At 35.3% G+C, this 20,346-nt stretch overlaps 1 protein-coding gene across 3 annotated transcripts in view; it reads left to right on the top strand.

Annotated features, from left to right (window-relative positions):
- CADM2 (cell adhesion molecule 2) overlaps positions 1-20,346 on the top strand; it is a 673,388-nt gene that overhangs the window by 149,810 nt on the left and 503,232 nt on the right. The window contains exon 1 of one of the 3 annotated variants that reach the window (XM_087757918.1): positions 20,032-20,291. The exons of the other annotated variants lie outside the window; for them this stretch is intronic. Within the exon in view, the coding sequence (XP_087614044.1) occupies positions 20,276-20,291 (16 nt within the window). The 5' untranslated portion in view covers positions 20,032-20,275. Of the gene's footprint in view, positions 1-20,031; positions 20,292-20,346 lie in introns of those variants that run through there. 3 annotated transcript variants of the gene reach the window in all.

Below are 20,346 nucleotides of genomic sequence, written 5' to 3'. Positions count from 1 at the left end.
CTGTTCTAAGCCTGAATAGCTCACCCAACAAGACAACTTAAGACATGTTAATCTTCTATAGGGGCTATCAAAGAAGAAAGTGGTTAAAAAAAAAAAAAAATCCTTTGATTTCTGCAGTTCAAATGACCAAGCTCTCATTCATATCTGGATTAAAAAGGAGCAACTTTTCACATAGGTTCAGAGCAAGGCTGATGCATGACTGACTTTGTGGTGAGATGCATTAACTGTATATTAATCATATAAAAAGTAAGTTTAAAGGTAAACCAAATTTTTCACAGCCCATTTCTAATTGAATTATATTTGCAGAAATTTCAGTTACTGAAGAAGAAGCAGTCTTCTGATTATAAAGTGGCATATTATAAGCATATTATGGATCAATATGAAGTAATATGCAATATAATTTGTCTGAATGTGTGCTGAATGAATCGTTACCTTTAAGCATATTAAAAGAGGGCATCTGTCTTTGCCTAAATGTTTGCTCTCTATTTTATTTTTGTCTTGAAAATAAAAAAGTATTTTTTGCTATTGTTTAAGCTCTTTACTCTGATAGTTAAGATATTTTCTTTCTTTTTAAAGTTGTGAGTATTTCTGTGTTAGTGATCCATTTTTGAGTCTTTACCAGGTTTTCCCAATCTTTTTTCTGTTTCTGACCAACGAATTTGCTACATAGTTTGTATTTCTATGTATTTCACTTGGGTTGGAGGAAATCCAAGTGAAACCCATTTTGCTGCTTGCATGACAGATGTATTTCGATTCTTGTTATGTTCTTTGAATGAATTGTATGTTTTTCTCTATTTGAATTTGATGCTACTTTTTACTATATCATTTATAGATCATTTGAGAAATCTTTCATCAATATCAATTTTGTTCCCTTGCGGATGGAGCCAGAAAAGTCCATAGTATTTAAATGTATGCTGGTTGTTTATTGATCTCTTATATAAACTTGCTTACCATTGTTCAGCAGAGTGTACTGTGTTTTTAACTACGTGACTGCCATTAAGTGAGTCATACAGGTGAAATCCTATATGGTGATTGAAAGCTGCATAATTTAGATATTACATGTGGTATTTACATGTGCAGTGTTTATCGTACTGCTGGTTTAGGATAAGATGGTGTGTCTTACTCATTCTGATGCTCTTTGAGATTCTTGAGTGAAAGGTCGCAGGAGTACAAACTACTACAGACGTTCATCTTCTCTAAGACAATAGTATGTGATGAATCTATAAGTATGCATGAGAAAAATGCGAGTTTCAGAAGCTGGAAATAATAGTTCAATTACCAATGTATCAGTAGGTAATTCAGAGGAAACTGGGTGAAATCTTTCTCCTGACACACAACTCGTTTGTGACCTTAGGTAAATTACCGAGGGTCATATTTTACAGAAGCATCAAACTCTCTTCATTTTTATTTTTAAAACTTGCTTAATTTTTGTGTGTTATTTTTCCTCTTGTGCTAGGAGAGTAAAATCATTCAAAATGTTAACACAGGGGTAAGTGAGTTGCTCTGGCATTAGGGTACTTGCGTATGTGTGAAAGATCCTAACATAAAGAATACACTGATAATGTCTAGTGCAAGTTTTTGATATTGTACTTAACTCCATATTTGGAGGATATGAGTGGCATCCTTTCTACCCAGACCATTAATTTTGTTATAAATTATAGGGAAAGAAATAGTTTGTCAGATTTTGGGAAACTGGAAGTCAAGTGCTTTAAAATAAATGTCATAACACCACCATACAAAAAATAAGAATCCAGACCTTGCTCAGAGAAGAGAGTGGGTAAGAAAGAGGAGGAGGAGCCTGTTAACTACACAATGACACATATTTGCTTAACTACACAAGCAAAGCTTGTGACAGACCAAGAAAGAGGCTTTTGCAATATTTATAGTCAAGAAACTAACTTTAGATAATGTTGAAATTTGGTATATTTTGAGAGTTCAAGAAAAAACTTGTTATTTCTCTGAATTACAAGTCTTTAAGCAGAGTGGATTCCATCTTCTCTGAATGTATGACAAAGTCAATCATTTAGTTAAATTTTTTTTGTTTTCATTTTATAATGAGGGAAAATTGACTTAGTCAAGTAAGTTTTGAATGTCATCAACTGTCTGTCTCCACTGTGACAATGGAGGGTGTTTTTCCCCCCCTTTATTCGTATATATTTTGATGATTCTGGAAAAAAATAATTATTGTGGAATAAGTAGGATCTAAGATTAAGACTAACAAGTTTTCAACTTGAATAGTTTTATTTCCCAACATAACATTCAATCAGGCAACTAGAAGCATTTCTTGTTAACTCTGTCTCTCACATTATGGTAGAAATTAAGCAAAGTTGTAGTTTTAAATAAACAGATTTTGCTGGGTCAATTGACATAATCTAGCCTCTGGTTAGAATCACCCACTGTTTCGTGGTCTCTGGAGGGAGGGAGAAGGGAGGTATCCCTTGTTCAGTTGCCACGAGGGCAGAAGAATAGAACTAGAACTGCTGACAGCCCAGTAGTGTTTTGGAAAGATCTTTGAGTTTTAGTTGCATTTTACCTATGCTATGTTTTAGGAATCGGCTGCTACTTTTTTTTTTTTTTTTTGACACACATAATTTGATTACAGAGGTCTAAATGGTGTAGGGTTGGAGAGATAAGAGAGAAAACCTGTCCTTTTGTACCGAGTTTCTGCAGTTATCTTGGACGTCAGGAGGTGTAGCATGTCTGTTCTGTTAGGCAGCTTCCTTAGGAGAAAAGCCAGACTTCTGGAATCTATTGACGACTTCTCCAAGGTTTTCCTTTTAATTTGATAAGCCTATATGTTTGAGTTTTACTTAGAATTAAATCTCACATGAGAACTTCATGATAATCTCTTTTTTTTTTTTTATTACAGTGTGAAAGATTTCAAATTGATTTACAGCAAGAAAATAGATCTAAGCTGCAGGGTTTTACTAGGTTTCTTCATAAAATGTTTGAAGAAAGAAGGAAAGAAAAAATGTATTAAAACAGTCTCCAAATTATTTTTGAATCATTTGCTCTTCGTGCAGTTTATGAAGTTATTTTCTTCATGTGCATAGATGTGTATATATATGCATACATATACTTATTGTTTCCTACTGCCTAAATAGCTGGCAGGCTATAGAAGAAAGTATTTCTTTAACCTCAAATAAAATGTGTCTTCAGAACATGAAGATGATCCTAGAACTATTCCTTATGTAATTTGTGCAGTTGTGCTGTTGACTATAGCATCTTATGTTTAAGGCCCTAGATCATCTTCAGTCATATAAGATATGTTAAATGCTTAGGAACTAGCTTTCCAAAAGCAGTGCCGGTTAAACAAGAAATATCCAGAGGATACATTTTTCATTAGTCATTATTATTCTTAGATGTTACCATCTTTTAACTATAGCAACACTCAACAGTCTGAAAAATGTTTTCTTTTTCTTGTTAAATTGAAGGTAATAATTCACATTACTCAAATCAATATTTAATTATTAGTCATGCAGTGTTTTCTGGATTTCTGGACAATCAGATTTCAAAGCAGATATTGGGGTTGCGCATATATCTTTTTTGTTGTTGTTGTTATGCTTTTGTTTTTGGAAAGACAAAATCTTCTATTATTTCAGATGTTAGTATTAGCAAGATACTAAACTTCAAACCATATGTCCGAATATTTGTGATTTAAAGCTTTCACACATGAAATTGGGTGGTTGGGACCACCTTATTCTTAAAGAAATTTAGCGTTTACTCCTTGAAATAGAATGAGAAAAAAGATTTTAGAATGTCTTAAGTCTTCATCCTGATATTGATGAAATTTTGTGCCTAATTTTAGTGTGTTTTCATGCAGAGATAAAATGTGAACCGATGCACTTACTATGTATATTGATTATTGTTAAGATATGTAGTGGGTTTTGATAATTTTTGTGAAAATAGATACAAATTTTAAATAGATTTTTTAAAAAAGTAGTGTACTATTAAATCTTAAATACTATTGCAAATAAATCTGAGGTTGTATAGGTAAATGAAGCAGTTTTTACCTCATTCTAAGTTATTCAGTATAGTCATCAATCATTTTTTATTTATCACCCTTTTTCAGTAAGTTTATTGTGACATGTTGACTGGGATGTCTTAGTGTTGATTGGTTTCATGCCCTACTTGTGAGATGATATATTTTATTGCTCTGAAGATTTTTAGATTGAACGTTATCAAATGTTAGCTTATGTTGAAATATTTCTTCTTTTAATTTCCATTTTTAATGTCAGTGAAATATTTCTTCTTTTAATTTCCATTTCTAATGTCAGTGCTTGATACTGCGATGGCTAGAAATGGCTGTTTATAGGAATGAATATTGTGCTTTGGTTTATTTCAAAATGCAGCCCTCTGATTTCCCAATATGACTACAGTCACCCCTGCTGTGAGCATGGGTTTGGACCAGGTGACTTCTGAAGGTTCCTTCCAATTTAATTAGTCTACAATTCTAAACTTTTCTGTGGTCAGGTGATTGCCAAAATTTTTAGGGCATCTAAGCTTGTAGGCACTCCTATCAGTATAAGCAAGGCAAATACCTTACGCTTGCAGGAATGCTTCATCTAGTGCATGTAAGAGCTCGCTTACTTTCACTTCTAGATTTTTTCCAAATTCTATGGAATAACGTAGTTTAATGCCTAGAAATGTTTGCACACTAGTAGCCGCAGCCTTCTTTAGATATCTAGCATTTCGACTTCCATTCTCTGATGTATTTGTCAGGACACCCCAAATTTTTTGGGGGCTGTTGTTTCACTGCTGTGGTTTTTGTTTCATTACTTGTTTGGTTTTTCATTGCTGTGACTGTGTGTGTGACTCTGAGGATAAGCTTGAAAACCTGAGGTAATATGTATCTTTGTGCATGTGTATGCATGCACCTCTTTCCTCTCTGCTAATAATTTGTGAAACTTGAAACAAAAGCTTCATGGTCCAAATTTTCAATTTATTTTATGATGCTTAATTTGTATCTTTTTTTCTCATTATCTTTACTTTTATTTACAGAGAGTGGTTAGTATAGTTGCTGTAGTATGCTAGGCTGCTTCTTAACTGATATATAAGTTTTGAAATTTTTGATTTTCTTCACGTACCATTTTAAAAGAAAATCTGTTGGAAGATATAATGGTCACTGGAATTTCTTCTTGACAAATAATACTTACTATAATGAACCTAGAGGTCATTATGTGTGAGATACAGTGCTATATAAATGTCTACTATTATTTTTTATTACTGAGTAATTTACAATTCCCTTGTCAGTCAGTGACCCATGTATGAATGTTTCTGTATACTAGTCAAAGCAGATCTTTTCTTTCACAGAAAAAAATCGAGTCCTCATTGCATTACAATATTCGCTGACAAAAGACATTATCATGAGATAATTGATTGTGCTGGAGAATTACAAATGTTGCAGCACCACCAAGGTCATCTAACCCTCACCAATGTCGGTTACCCTATGATAAGAGTGCTTTGTTCAGAAATATTGCTATTGCAAAATGGTTTAATAGTAACACAAAGAGGATGTTCGGAATTTGAAGAAGCTATATTTTGAGAGAGAAATGCTACCCAGAAGGAAAACCCATCCTGACAGTGGTAACAGTTTAGTGGTACACTATGGATGATAAAAATGCTAATGGTTAGAAGTTAAGTATCCTATACCATGTTCATGCAGTTTGTAGTACGATCTTTACTTTTTGAAACAACTTGGATTTATTACGAGCTGAAGCTGTATACCAAGGTGTTTGAGATGCAGAACACATGCTTAAACTTTCTAAATCTCAAATATTAAAATCCAGGGTGTCAATAATTCCAATAATAATCTGATGACACTTAAGAAGTCAAAATGATGTTGTATAATTGGCAGGATTTCTGTCATCCCTGAGTAGATATTTACTCTATGTATATTGTAAGAGCAATGCAAGCTGTGGCAGGTTCATCTCTCTGTTTATGGCGATAGAGAGCCTGATGATCGATTGTAGTTGTGTCATTAGGATGTAGAGATAAAGAGAAAAAGTTATAACTAGGACAAACCTTGTGTGAAAAAGCACGTCATAGAAAACCAGAGGAGAGGTGCTCCAATTCATTTGTTTCTCCATTGAAGAGACAATTTGTCTGCATTCCGTATACTTACACTGCCAAATTAGATTAGATTGAAAAGAATGTCCTTCTATGTAACTAATACTGCTACTGCAATGAATATGTCTTTAGTGGGCTCTTGGTTAATGTAAAAAGATATTAGCATCAAGAAGCTATTGCAGTAAAGTTATACTGATAGATGGTACTTCTGTTCTATACTTTGTGCAGTAGCTGCTTCAGCAGTTTTGAAGTTGAGTATTTATACATAATGCTTGTTAGGGTCCTTATTTATGCACTCAGTACTCCTACATTGATCTTATGTGTCTAGCAACTATTCATTTTCATAGGCCGACTTTAAAGTTGAGTTCTGAATGTATGTTTTAGACCATGTATTTTCATCTTTAAAGACCTGAAAATGGCTTCTCATGGGTACATAATCTGCAGAAAGATCTATGGTGTTCTTGACTAACAAAGATAGTACAGTTTTGTAGTCATCATAGAAGAAAATGCGTAAGCTTTCTGATGTTCCTTCACAAGTTCAGCATTAGATGTTGTGGATAGGGTGACCTCTTGACCCATCCTGTGGAGGCCTTTCTAATTTAGTTGGTATCTCAGTGGGTGCGGGGGAGAAGACACATACGAGGTGAATGGAACTTCCTTAACATGATGTACGAAATGCTAGCTTGATTGATGTGCTCAGCTAAAAACTGTAGCTGCCAGGTCTCCTTAGAATGGCTGAATAGTTGCAGATTTTTTTTGTCACGTATAACACTTTGGAAAGCTTTTTCTCATTTTGCAAAAAAATATGAATAATCAGTTCAAGCCAAGATACCAAGAAAATTATCAGACTGTGAAGCTAAGGTGTTAACCACACACCTCTTTGCCTTTCTCTGGTATAAATTATTCAGTTTTATTTATAAAGAGTATTTAAGCAGTTGGCTCTCTGTAAGCACTACTAGAAGTGTCTTTTTAAAGAAAATCCTTACGAACATGCAACTTGAATTTCTGTTATGAAAGGTTTGGCAAAAACACTGTTTTTAAGTGGCAAAAAGTGGTCTCGAGTTAAGACGTCTTCTCTGCTGTGGGATGATTGCTGACCGTAGTAATGTTCGTAATGCACAGCTGGTTAGCAATGGTGAATGAGTGGTCACACACAGCCTCAGGATTACAGCACTTATAGTTACCAGGGTCTGAGACCATTCATTTTTCTTTTTATGTTACCATCCATTCTCGTTGTATCAGCCTTCATTCATCATGTTTTTCTAGCTTGTTTGCTGTAGTTTGAAATGATTAATTTTACAAGTGCAATATTTTGATTAGCGAAATATTGGGAACTGGGATTAATAATGTATGCTCTTGAATACTTGGTTCCTGGAGCACTACTAGCTTTCTGGTAATATTTTTTAAAACTATTGCTCACTAAAATACTGTAGCAAGTCTACTTACATTAAACGATTTCTAGAGGTTTTACAGGTACTTATTTAACAACTCAAATTCTGTGCTGGAGGAGGATTACACAACTTTACAAATACTAAAAACTGAAGCACGGAAGGGTGAAAAGACTCCAGTGTGATTAAGGACAAATGTAGGCTACATTAGAATACCAGACTGTCTTCATCCCTGAGAGAATGTGGCAAGTGTTATTTTTATTCCTCACAACAAGGACTGTTCACTATTTGGTATTATTTCCGGATAACCACAATATAGTGTGCTGCCAGCTTCACTATGACATTTTTATGGCTTTTAAGTCATCTTTAGTTGGTCACTGCCATAAACAAGTTTTTGTTTTATCTGAATATTTAGCACTGTGAAGGGTAGCCACAGAGAAATTGAAGTTGCATGATCATGGAAAGTTTGGTGGGGTTTTTTTTGTTTTGTTTTGTTGGGGTTTTTTTGGTGTTTTTTTTTAATAAGCATTTAGGGAGTGAGTACCAATTCAAAGACTAATTTGCATCAGTCTGGGAATGTGAAAGAGTCACTGTTATGTGCTGATAAAGTCACAATGGTTAAAGAAATTACATATAATGATAATCAGATGTCAGATGATAACTTGAGTCTGCCATGAATGTGACTGGAGTTTAGAAATCATTTCACTAACAGGAGGAGCTGTTTAGTTTTTGAAGGATAAATTGACTTTTTTTTTGTTTCTTGTCATCTTTAATTTACTTTTTAAAAGCTTTTTTCCCTGTTATATCATTCTTGCATGGTTATAGAGCTGTACTAATCAAATTGAATTGCCTCTTCTTATTTCTCAAATTTTCATCACAATAGAAAACTGAGGATTTTCAGGTAGTAGTAATCCCTCTTGCTATTACTTGAAGTTTATTTACTGTCATTCTCTTGTCAGGTTCAGTTCTGTTCTTTTGGCTGTTCATCCTCCTCTAAATAACTATTAACGTAGTTGCACCAAAATGGTTAATTTTATCCAACTTCTTGAATATATGTTCATCTCTACTTTGACATAGTTTAATTGTGGTCTTTATTAGTTTGGGGGGAGGGCTCAGATTTGAAGTCAAAAGTAGGGATGATCTTCTGTGTTGCCTCAGGACTAGTACGGGGATGACTTTTTAGCTTAATGGTGGAGAGTCGCACTCTCTTTACCACTTACCCTGATACAGTGAGGTGCGCTTCTATCAGGTCTGTATCTAGTGAATAGGAGAGTGGTTTTTTGGTCAACTGACCCTATAGCCAGTGATGCATCCTCTTTAAAAGGAGGATATGGGAGATCTATGAATTTGGTTTCCCCACCTGAGCTGCTGCCTACAAAGCTGATCCTGATGCTAGCTGTGTATTGTTCTACTGGTCAGGCCACACTTTTCATTTAATGCTAGCATTTCTGATCTGTTTTTCAATATTAAATCACTTAATGATGTTGAGCTTCTCTTTTCCTGTTTTACAGATAAACTTCTGGCAGTCTAATATCTGTATTATTTGCTTGCTTTCAATTTTCTACGAAACCTTTATGTAATCTTGGAAAGTCTTACTCTTAGATGTTAGTTTTCCTGTAATTTTTCTTTACAGTCAGTATAGATTTATCTCTTTAAAAATCTAACCATATTGGTTGAACCTTCTTTATTTTAACTTTCTGTCATTTTGATTTGATTATCCTCAATATCATGATTCCTTTGTAAGACATTTCCTACTCTTTTCCTGTTCTTCTGACATACCAACATCACTAGAAGATAAATCTTTACAGATTGCTCTGACTAGTTACCATGCATGTTGACTGATTATATATATTTTCTTAATTATTATTCATGGAAGTGCTTGACACTAGTTACTGCAAACACTGAGGGAGCTAAATAAGTCTTCTGAAAGATGACCCAATAACACATCTGTCTTCATATGTAATGATCCCCTGAAGTGGAATTTCGTCCTGTGATATTTTATGGTTACATAGTGCTTTTCATTTCAGATGTTTTGCACTTTTTATTTGGAGAGTTCAATGAGAATGCAACCATTCTCATTGCCCTCATGCTAGAAAAGCTTTAAAGTGAAGAAGGCTTTTCACATCAACTGACAGAAAGCAATATATTTTGCCCTCAATATTGCTAAACCTTTGGCAAAGAATCAACACTTCTGAGAAGAGCTGGCAAATGTGCTTCATCTTCTGCCAGAAGAGGAAGGGAAAGGGTAGAAAGTTGTCCAGCTTGATCGAAGCTGCATATAAAGGATGTCCACATCAAGAAAACTGGGAAGTCTCACACTAGCAGGCAGGTGGGTGAAGTCCGTGCCAAGCCATCCAGATGACCACATGGACCCACCTTTACTAATGCCAAGTCAGTGTGCATTTTGTGGAATCAAACGTGCGTTTACCCTGCAATTCTCAAGGGACAGCAGCCTTTTCCTGTCAAGCTTGCTGGTAAGCAGAGGCAATATTACTAAAATTGGGATCAGAAGTGTGAACCAGTCTCACACTGGGACCACCTCACTAAACAGTTTTCTTTAGAAGATTATATTGTGGTTATTTTTCATCATCTTTTCTCTCTCAAACAGTCCTTAGTTTTGTCTTAGGCTCTGCAAGTGTGTTTAAAATACATATGGCTGTGTCCTTTAGGCAACAATTAACTCTCCGCGCTACTTAGTCCTGTGATTCTCCCCCAGAAGGTTGATACTCCCCAAAAGTTCTTTTTCCCCATCTGCCTCATTTTCACTTTTGGCTTTCGTAGATTTCTTCTCTTCAGTTTTATTGTGAAGAATTGCTGTACCAGTGTCTTTTCTCCTTATCATGCTGGTTTTTGATAAATCACTGTGATCCCTGCAGTTTTATTCATGTATCTACACATGAAGATTTCAACATTATTGCTGAGTTAGACTTGCAGTTTCCCAATGACAGAGGTCACAAAGGCTGTTAATCAAGTTTATATCAACATCTGTGGACTTCTGCATTCCTGTACTCTGACTCCTTGATCCACCTTGTCTGAGTAAAGCTGTCCTTTATGGAGAAAAATACCTCTGAATCCACTTATTTAGACAGTGTTTCTGTTTTCAGACAGATTGGGGCTACAGATGAATGTCTTTTCAGTAACTGAATTGGGTTGATATTGTATAACAAGGCTTAAGCCTGAATTTACTTTTTTCCTAGTCCCTTGTGTGCAAGCTGGAGTAAACCAGATTAGTTTACCCACTGCTGATAGGCCACCATCCTTCATTGCTTTGTGGAGAAAAGCTCCCATTGCAAACCTGTCACTCGGCCATTCACTTGTCATGTTTTACTAAGTGCTTGGTAAAAGCAGAAGTTGTCTAAACACAGTATAGCTAATAGCCTTGAGATGATTCTTTTGCCCACAAAGTATTTTAGAGCAAGAAAACCCTCTTGAAATAGATTAGTCATAGTTTGCTTTTCTTCTTACTGTTATCTTAACCTTCGCTTTTTCAGAGACCAGCTGAGATGGGGAAAGGTTTAAAATGTTTGTAGAATATGTCATGAGAAGCAGCATTAGCAATGTTTCTCAAAACTTGAAAAGAAAACTTAGAACAAAATATTGTCGTTCAGTAACATAAAGCAGAGGATTACTTTTCTTACAGGCAACTTGTCCAGCCGTAGTAGTGTATCTGTTCACATTTTCTGTTAGGTTAGTGTGAGAACTGTCAACTTTTCTTAAATTTTTCTTTTCCATAAATACAAGTGAGAAAATAGTCACAAAAAGCATTGTTACATTCATATTCAGGTTTACCTTAGCTAGAGGACAGTAATCCATCCTGGAAAGGGAAGCTCCTTTTTATAAAATGTTTGGTCAGTAATTGATACTATATTTTAGGAGACCAAAAACTTAACAAATATTGAAAACCAAAACACGGAATACATTTTTTAAAAATGTCTGTCCAAAGTTTATCCCCCAAATTATTGTCATTTTGGCAATATATTTAATTTCAGTGAATGTGAGAAAAGGTGTGTACGATCGATTCAAGCAATATGTTTTGTATTATATACATTCAAAAGTTTTAATCTCTTTAAGCAAAGATTAGCCTCTCAAATGAAGTTCATGTTATACGGAATTAATAACTTTCATCCAAAGCAAATTCAGTCAGGCTTTAACCTACCTCTCTATCAGTTGTCTGGTAAGGAGGAGAAGAAAATAAGACAAAAGGAAATCTGAGATGCAGGTGAAAATAACATTTAGACCATTTTAGCTGATTGAGAGAATATGAGAACCTGTTTCTGGAGTTGAAATCTGCCATCAGTGAAATAAAACCCTGCACGTGAACTACAGATACACCCCCAGAACTGCTGGGTCGCATATAACAGAGCGTCCTTCCAGATACCTGGTTCTTGGTAGTAGGGAAGTTTTTTTCCAACTTTGCAGGACAGAGGTCAGCATCGTTCTTCATTCAACTTAGAGGACAATAGATAATGAAAACTCACTGATTCAGAAATCCTTAAGGCTGCAGGAAAATTAAGCAATTTCCTTTCTCTGAGCAAGTTTCATTCCAGACAGACAGGTTTAGTTCTTACCGTCACGAAAAAAGAATCTCTTTCCTTTGTGTCCCTTTTCTCCTCTCTGTCTGCCTGTTTCTGTTTATTTAACAAAAAAAATCTGAACTTGCTGATCTTTGTGCCTTGTTTTTGTTGCTTTGTGTTATCTTCTAGATATTTTTTTCCCCCAGAATATTTGTTATTTTGCACAAGGGGACAATTTTGTCCTTTCTCAGCGTATTGACAAATTAAGCATATGAGTGGACATGACTCACTGTAAGCAAGGGCCTTTAGATTCTGAAACAAATTAGCTTTCACGTTGAATTGCTTTTGGATCCTGCCACACCCAAGGAGTAATGTGGGAGCTTCTATAAAATTTTAAATATGTAACGTACATATGAAAATGAATAATTTAATAGTTTTTTCATATGTAATGTAGTCTAGTTTATGGCCTCAGTTCTTCAGCCAGTTTGGGTCCCTTTGTTCTATAAAAGGCATCCTGAATCCATTTGAAAACAACAGGAGTCGCTGTTGGGTGATACCCCTCCAGATTAATGCTTGTCTGTGGAAAGCAAAATTTCCACAAATTATTCTTACTCCAGCCATCCCTCACTGCTGCTGAAAAGAAAGTTGTATGCAAAATATTCTGCAACTGTTGGAAGTAATGTTGTGGAGCAAGTCTACCTGGAATGAAGTTCATCCATAATTTAAAATTTCTTATATTATTTCAATCATAAAGTCAAAATAAAAAATAAGCAGACTTTGGGTTAGGCTTAGTGAGCATAAAAAGGAATAGAAATGAATTGGCAAGTAATATCAAGATAATGTAGGAGTTTGGTTATCTGTATTATAATTTGTTGCCACGGACAGCTTTTAAGAAAAATATATAATGAATAGACATGTTCTCCTATGCAACATGTATCAGTTGATGAAAATGTTCTTGTGTACAGAAGCTTCACATGACCCACATAAAGGATTAACTTTTTTTTTTTCTCTCATCCTGTAAATTACGCAGGCTGGAAAAAAATTTTTGAGGGTTTCAGATTGGTGGTTGGTGGTGTGTGGGGGGTTTTTTTGTTGGTGGTGGTGGTTTTGTTTGTGGGGTTTTTTTGGGGGTTTTTTGGTTTTTTTTTTTTAGAAAATAGCTAAAATTTACCCCACTGTATGAACCATTTTAAAGTTGGAAAAAATGCCCATCTTTGAGGGAAGAAAAAGGCTTTTTTCATGCATTTTAATTATTGAATGTTATGATCAATATATTGTTGCATGATGAAATTCTCTGAATAATAACTCATAACAGCAAAGTGTATAATATGCATTATGTTGATGTTCATACCTGCATATAATTGACACCTAATTTCCACTCTTTTCCTTTATTCATCTCAATTCATTGTTTCACACATTTTATATCAGGACAAATTGTCCAAAATAGTGTTTTACAGCCTTTACAAGCTATAATTAATTTTTCATAAATTTCATTTCACTAGGATGACATTGCTGTAATGTGGCATTTAGCATTATCTAAAAGATCTGTTTTATTTGGGTTAGAGAAATAGCATTTTCTGTATATGAACTTTTATTTTTTTTTCGCAGTACTTTAAGTGTTAAAGCCTGAAAGGATTTAGAAAGCTGCAGTGAATGTGTTAAGACTGTTAATGAAGCCTCTGAAACTAAGGACAAAATTAGCTCTCACACCCACACTGTGCAAAGTACAGCAACTGTCTGATAGAATTGCATCATGACTTTTACCTGGGGACACTAGTATTATATTCACTTGAAATGATGAAATTGGGAAGACAGATGTCCCCAAAGGACATTTTAAGGAGCTTGTACCTACACAAATTGCTCGACAAAAATCCCTGAAATTTGAATATGAAACCTATGTAAAAATGCTTATTGAGTGTGAGCGACAGATAATACATTCTATCATGTAATATTTGCTTTTAAGAGTGTACAAGGATATACTTTTGGTATAGAATAACCTGAGAAAGGAAGAGTAAAGGAACTTGAAAGCCAGGGCTTTGAAGTACTGAATTTCATTAGAGGGAAGGATAGGTCTGCATATGAGTTTCTGATTCATCGGAATCAAATGCTGGAGAACAAAAAAGGGGCGGCTATGTGTTTCCTCCATTTCAGTGAGTGGGAAAGATGCGTGTAGCTGTAGTCATGGAGCAGAAGAATCTCCAAGATCCAGAATATCCTGTTCTTCTCACCTCTCAGCCCACACAAGTTCCTTCCTTCAGGTGTAGCACAGCCATCAGGCCCCGTAGATCTGTAAAGAACAAGCCCGGAAGGATTGCTATTCCCTTGGCATCATACCGCTAGTTCCCTGCTGCTGATTTCATCTGTTCCTTCCGGATTTTATCTATCCATTTAACCTGCCTGTATTTGCGCAAGATCATGAGGACTGAATAGCACTTGGCACTATCCAGCAACGTAGGCTTGGAATAGGCTATCAGAAAGCACTACAGGAGGAAGAGGGAGTAGAGGGAGCAGGGAAGAAAGAATAAAATCACATTCCTATAGAGCACTGAAATATTATAGATAGGGGTACATAATGCAAAACGTATATACAAATGTGAGTGGATATAACTAATAGTTGGTAAAACTGCTAATTACAAGAAAAAAATTACAGTTGCAAATGTATTTGAACTGTACACTTCTGCAATAATTTAAATGGTTTCTCTTCATCCGCTTTACCCAGAACTACAGGAAGTGATCTGCAGAGCAGATGTTTACTAGCAATACGGTGATGCTCTTTGTTCAGCAGAAGCTCCCAGATAAGCAGAAGTTGTAAAACCAATTTTTTCCCTTTTTTAATCAGAAAACTTAAAAGAATGGAAGTCTTAAGCAGGTAGTAATTGAGAGGAATCTTAGTAGAGATTAAAAACAAGGTTATTTGTATTAAGTGGCATCCCTGTATAAGAATTCTCATGCCTCTTCAAAAAAAGTATCCAGCAAGGGCACCTTACAAAAGTAATCGGGGATTAAGCTTGAAATCTCCAGCCTCCAAGACAAACTTCCCAAGACAAAGTGCAGTTTCTTCATAGTGGGCTGCCAAGTGTGCTGTGACTAAAAGGAAGCACTTCATAAAGAAGGGTTTAGTTGTTTCTCCATAATATGTGTTGACTCCAATAGCAAGGAACTAAACACTTCCATATTATGTCTACTCATCTCTCTCTAACTTCCACAGCACTATGCAGCAGTGAAAAACCCACTGGCTACTTCCTCCTAGAGGAGGAAAACATGTTGCTTTTTATTAAAAGGAAGAGATATATTTCATGCCCATCATTCTGTTATAATTCTTACAGGGACATTCTTATGGGTATTGAGATAACATTTGTCCTTCATGTTATTAAGGTGAATGTTATTAAAGCTATATAACCGATCATTGTAAAAATGGAATTTTTAGACCTGATTCTTGTAGCTGTTCTTAGAACCCATTATAAAATTAAAATGAAAGAGTTTGGAACTACTGAATGCCATCTATTTGCATTCATCAAAATTTAGAGTGATTTTGCATCATGTGATAATATAATGACACCAAAGTTTAGGAATTTAGTTTTGGAAGAATTCTAGAAATGAGGAGTCTAGTGCATGTGAGAATATTAAAATTCTTATATTATTGAAGAAGTTGATAATTTATGACACTTATCGCTATTTTTTAGATGAAGAGGAGTATTTTATAAACATGACAATAAAGTGAAGTAAACTAAAAATCTTTAAAGATTTATTTTACAGCTATGGGTTAAGACATACACACAAAATCCTAGGCCTGTCACCAAATATGATAGATCAGTTGCCTGGGATACTGAAATCAATTTTAAGTAGGACTCCCTAACAAGGAAAACTGGGAAAAAGCATTTATAATTAGGCAATAAGTAAGTTAAAATCCTGTAAAATAATTATTGATAAAAAACAAGAAATGGAGTAACTTGAAAATGCCTTTAAGTATGCATACAGTTCACACAGGAAGATGCATGTATTTATTCCTTATTTACTATTTATTCAACAATTGATATAGATGATGATTTTTGATATTTACCTGTAGGATTTCTGTGGCAAAGGTTGGATCTCATTTATGTTGGAAATAGATTGATTTGGTCTTAACCGCATTTCCATAAAACTGGAGTATCCTACAACTTAGAAGATATACTGAAATCCTACCAATGGACATACAGATTCATTTAAAGATAAACCTATTTTTACTTCTGTGTAGAGCATAAGGCTGTATTCCTTACCGTTTGTTAGTCATCAGGTCAATACTTAAAAAGACAGCCTCTACTATAACATTGCCTGTTACTTTTGATATACCACAAGCTATGAAGGAAATCTAAAATACTGAGAAGAAAGCAGATGTAGTATAAAAAATTTTATACAACATCTAAAGGATATGATACAACAAATACAGAAGATACAGTTGTCAATGAATTTGGCAAATAAAGCTTACTATTTTAATTGACTCAAAACCGACAAAACTTGGGGGAGGGGGTGGGGAGTGGGGGAGGAATCTGTGTAGTAATTTTGGATTTTTGCAAAAGGTTGGCTCTTGCCTTGCTAAGCCTTACTTGCAAAATTAATTCAAATTGGCTTGGATAAGAGCACTGTCATGTGGATTAAAAGCTGGCTGAAAGACTGCAAACAAAGGGGGTCTTGAGGGTACCACAGGGATCACTGCTAGAACCAGTCATTTTTAACATCTTTATTAATGATCTGGGCGAGAGTGTTAACAACATGCTAATACAATTAACATGTGATACTAAATTGTGAGGGGATAGAAATACTTGAAGGTTAAAAAAAATGATACAAGGCCTACAGAGAGATTAGAAACACTGGCAGAAGCACCACAGTGAGCTTCAGCTTCAAGAAAATGCAGCCCAATTAGATCTCGTGAGGAGAGTTTGGAAGATGGATAACATACTTTAAGAAACTTGGAAGCAATTATGTAGAAAAAAAGCTGAAAGTTGGAGTGATAATCAACAGCAAACCGAATGTGCATAAGTCATGCAAAAAGGTGGCAAAGGAGGACAATAGCAACTGGAGCAACCCGTGAGCCCCTAGGGCTGTGGGTTAGGCTCTCGGCAGCTAAGTTGGAAATTGTTAAGTTTGTTAGGGCAGGCACCTGGTAAATGCTGCAGTGGGGAACAGCGGTAAAATGACAGATTAGTTGTTTACAGGTTTTCTTCCTTTTTCCTAATTTCTTTGGATCTAACGTGGTGTTCTAAAGGCCACATCGCTCGAATGTTGCAGCTATTAAATATGATCCTGTAAGCTAATACTGAGTAGGATCGTGTTACTAGGATCATTTAAGCTAATACTGAGTAGGATCATGTTACTAAATTGTTATTTCTGAAGTACCAACGGCAAATATTTGGCAGAATCTTAAATAATGAATCAAATCGCAAATAAATAATGGAAAATACAGTAGTATTGAGTACCTCTGGGAGTGAAACCAATTTAGTGCACATACAGCAGCAAATAAGCATCCTCAGATCTCAAAAATTTGATATTTCTGTAATTGAAATATAAATGATTTCTATATCAGAATAATAAATGCTGACTGAGTCATGGTTATGCGATATACTTACTACTAAATTCTTAAATAGATTGTTTTTCTTAAAATTATTCTGATCACTTCAAAAACTAATGAACTGCTTTTGGAAATTTCAGTATGCAGTGTATGAAAATACAAGTCTCTTAAATTGTATTTAGAACACTCTCTCCCCCCCCACTTGAACCGTGTTAGTGTAAAGAGGTAACTTTCTTCCTGTTTACTGCATCTGTCTAAAATTTGTATTTAGACTTTGGAAAAATATCCTAATGTTTTGGAGGCTCAAGCATTGTATAAGAGCTTAAATGATTATAACTGCATTTGTAGTTTAATTTAACTAATAATTTCTTCCAATTGAGACCTTAATTTTGATGTAAATAAAATTCTACTTTGTTTTCAGCTGGAATAGCTGTATGTTAATGCCAGCTGTTTGTCTGAGAAGTAAAAACCAAAAAGGTTTAGTAACTTTAAAAAATGCAATGCCTTCCTTTTTAAGAAGAATGGATTACAGTTAAAGCATAAAGCTACATGCAAGGCATGAAGTTTCCATCTGGTTTTAGGGGTTTCTCCATCCTGACTTTTAAAAAAAAAAAAAAAAGTAAAAAATATTTTTTTTTTTTCTAGTGGAGAGTTGTAAAGACAGTTCTGGCATACAACAAACTTGATTCATTGCAGTTGTGGTCTTTCATTCTTTTTGTAAATATACAAAAATATGACCTTCTGTCTGTTTTACTGCTGACAGGCTGGCAAAATGAATCTTTTGTCCTCTGGATGTATTTTGTCATAATTGCTTACACATACATGTTGACAACATGATTTGCCTGATGGAAGTGGCACTTCTCACTGTTCTTTTCGTTTTGTTAGAGGGTGTTTTCCAGACTGGCTGTTCTCTCTCACAGAACTCCACAAAAGTATCACTTATTTTGAGGATTGTGAATCCTCCTTATTTGTAACCATTTTTATCCACTAGAGTAAATCAAGCTGTTTACGTTAGGAATCTTATCACATAAATATTTTAGAAACTACTCATTTTTTCTGTCTTTTCAAAAGAATCTTTCTAACTAGTTAAAGTTTAAACAGAGTTGCAGCAACAAGAATCTGTAAATTAAAGCATCGTTTCTCTAGTAGTGCTCAGAGTGGTTTTCCAGCTTTATCAGCTGAAGAGAGGCAAGATTTGTTGTGGAAATGTGTGAAACATGGACAGCAGATCTTCTTCACCAGCTGTTTATTCTTACATATTTGCTTCCAGTTGGCCCACACTACTGGACATAGCCAAGCAGCTCATGTTGTTGGAAAAGCATTTGCATTGATTTTGAAGCTGTGCCTTCAGTGAGCATGTTTGAAGAGGCAGTGATAGCTTGGGCAACATTTGCTGCATTAATTGTTTGTGAATCTAAAGGTGAATTATATTGGAAAATTGATCTGGCTGAACAGTAATCATTATTTTATCTTAAAGCAATTTATATATGAAATGCAGCCTCAAAAGAGAGCATCTCCTATTGTAGTTCTGTTGCTTAAATGAGAAGGAGCTGAAAGTCTGTCCGTCACCTCTGATGGGATCTATATACATAGCATCCATTGAGGCTTTTTGGGGTGTAGGAATGTAATTCTAAGGACTTTTTGTTACACAAAGTTTTGTTTCTGTGAAATAGCTAATGGAACCTAGAGAAGAAAATGCTAAGAAAAAAACCTTTGTGATAACTCATTTATGAGCTACGCCGCTTTGAAAAATAATAGAGGTTTCCATCTTCTCTAAAATTCTGAAAATTAAATTGACACCAGTTATGAGTTTTGTTGGTTGTGGTTCCAGTAATCTGTTTAGTATGCTGCTGAAACCGGGGTCTGTTTGAGTGCTCTCTATCAATAACAAAGGTTCAGTTGGTTTATTTGCTTAGCGGTTTGCTCCAGCTTTAGTCAGCACATTGAAATCTACATTTTGAGTGGTTTTTTGAAACATTTGTTAAATATATTTTTGCCTTCTGTTGATGATTAAGGTAACATTGTACAGTTCCAGACTGCAGTAAAATACATTGGGTTTTATTTGTGATTAAATAAATGCAAATCTGCATATATTTTTTTTCCATTTAACTTCGAACTGTGGGGCTACTCAGTCTCTGGACATATTTATTCCACTATAGTACCAGCATAAGCAAATAAAAAGCTGGGCATGAAATTAGATTTTGATCAGAAAATGAAGTTCTGTTTAAGTATTCTTTATGTGTGTAGTAGTATTATAGATTTACAATATTTGAGGGGACAAATATAATATGCATCTTAACTTCTGCAGACTGAAGTATATCTTTGTCATACCTGTAAATATAAACTAATCGAGTTCATTAAGTGAGGTTTGTAAACAACTACAACTTGCAAGGTCACTTTGCAAATCTTTTGTCACTTTTTAATCTTTTAAAGTTCTTAAAATATTAACTATCTAATCCTTTCAAAAGCTCAGTGAGAAAAGCAGTAAGTCCATTCACGCCACTCAGCTCCAGGCAGCTAGAGCTAGGCTCCACTCTGGCACCCAGAAACAGTCGCCTGACACTGGATTTAAGCGTGTGCCCTGACTCCAAGTTGGGCTGAGACCTAGGCACACTTCAGTCCTCCTCTTTCTTCTTCTCCTGCTTTTGCATGCCATGGTTTTCATGAGAATCAGCCAGCCTCGTGGATGGCGGTGACCATGGAGCACGCTCCAGAGAGCACCACAGGCTGTTCCTGCCCTGAGGCCTCAGTGCAGCTTAATGTTAGCCAGAGCAGGTAAGAGAGAGCCAGTGAAATGAAGTGGCATTATTCCTGTTTCAGTGGTGGGGCA

This window comes from Nipponia nippon, unplaced genomic scaffold (genome assembly GCF_047370975.1).
Source record: "Nipponia nippon isolate SJK-2023a ecotype South Korea unplaced genomic scaffold, ASM4737097v1 scaffold_2, whole genome shotgun sequence".
Classification (NCBI taxonomy): domain Eukaryota; kingdom Metazoa; phylum Chordata; class Aves; order Pelecaniformes; family Threskiornithidae; genus Nipponia; species Nipponia nippon.
The sequence above is the reverse complement of the archived record's forward strand: the minus strand, read 5'-3'. Positions and strand labels throughout refer to the sequence as shown.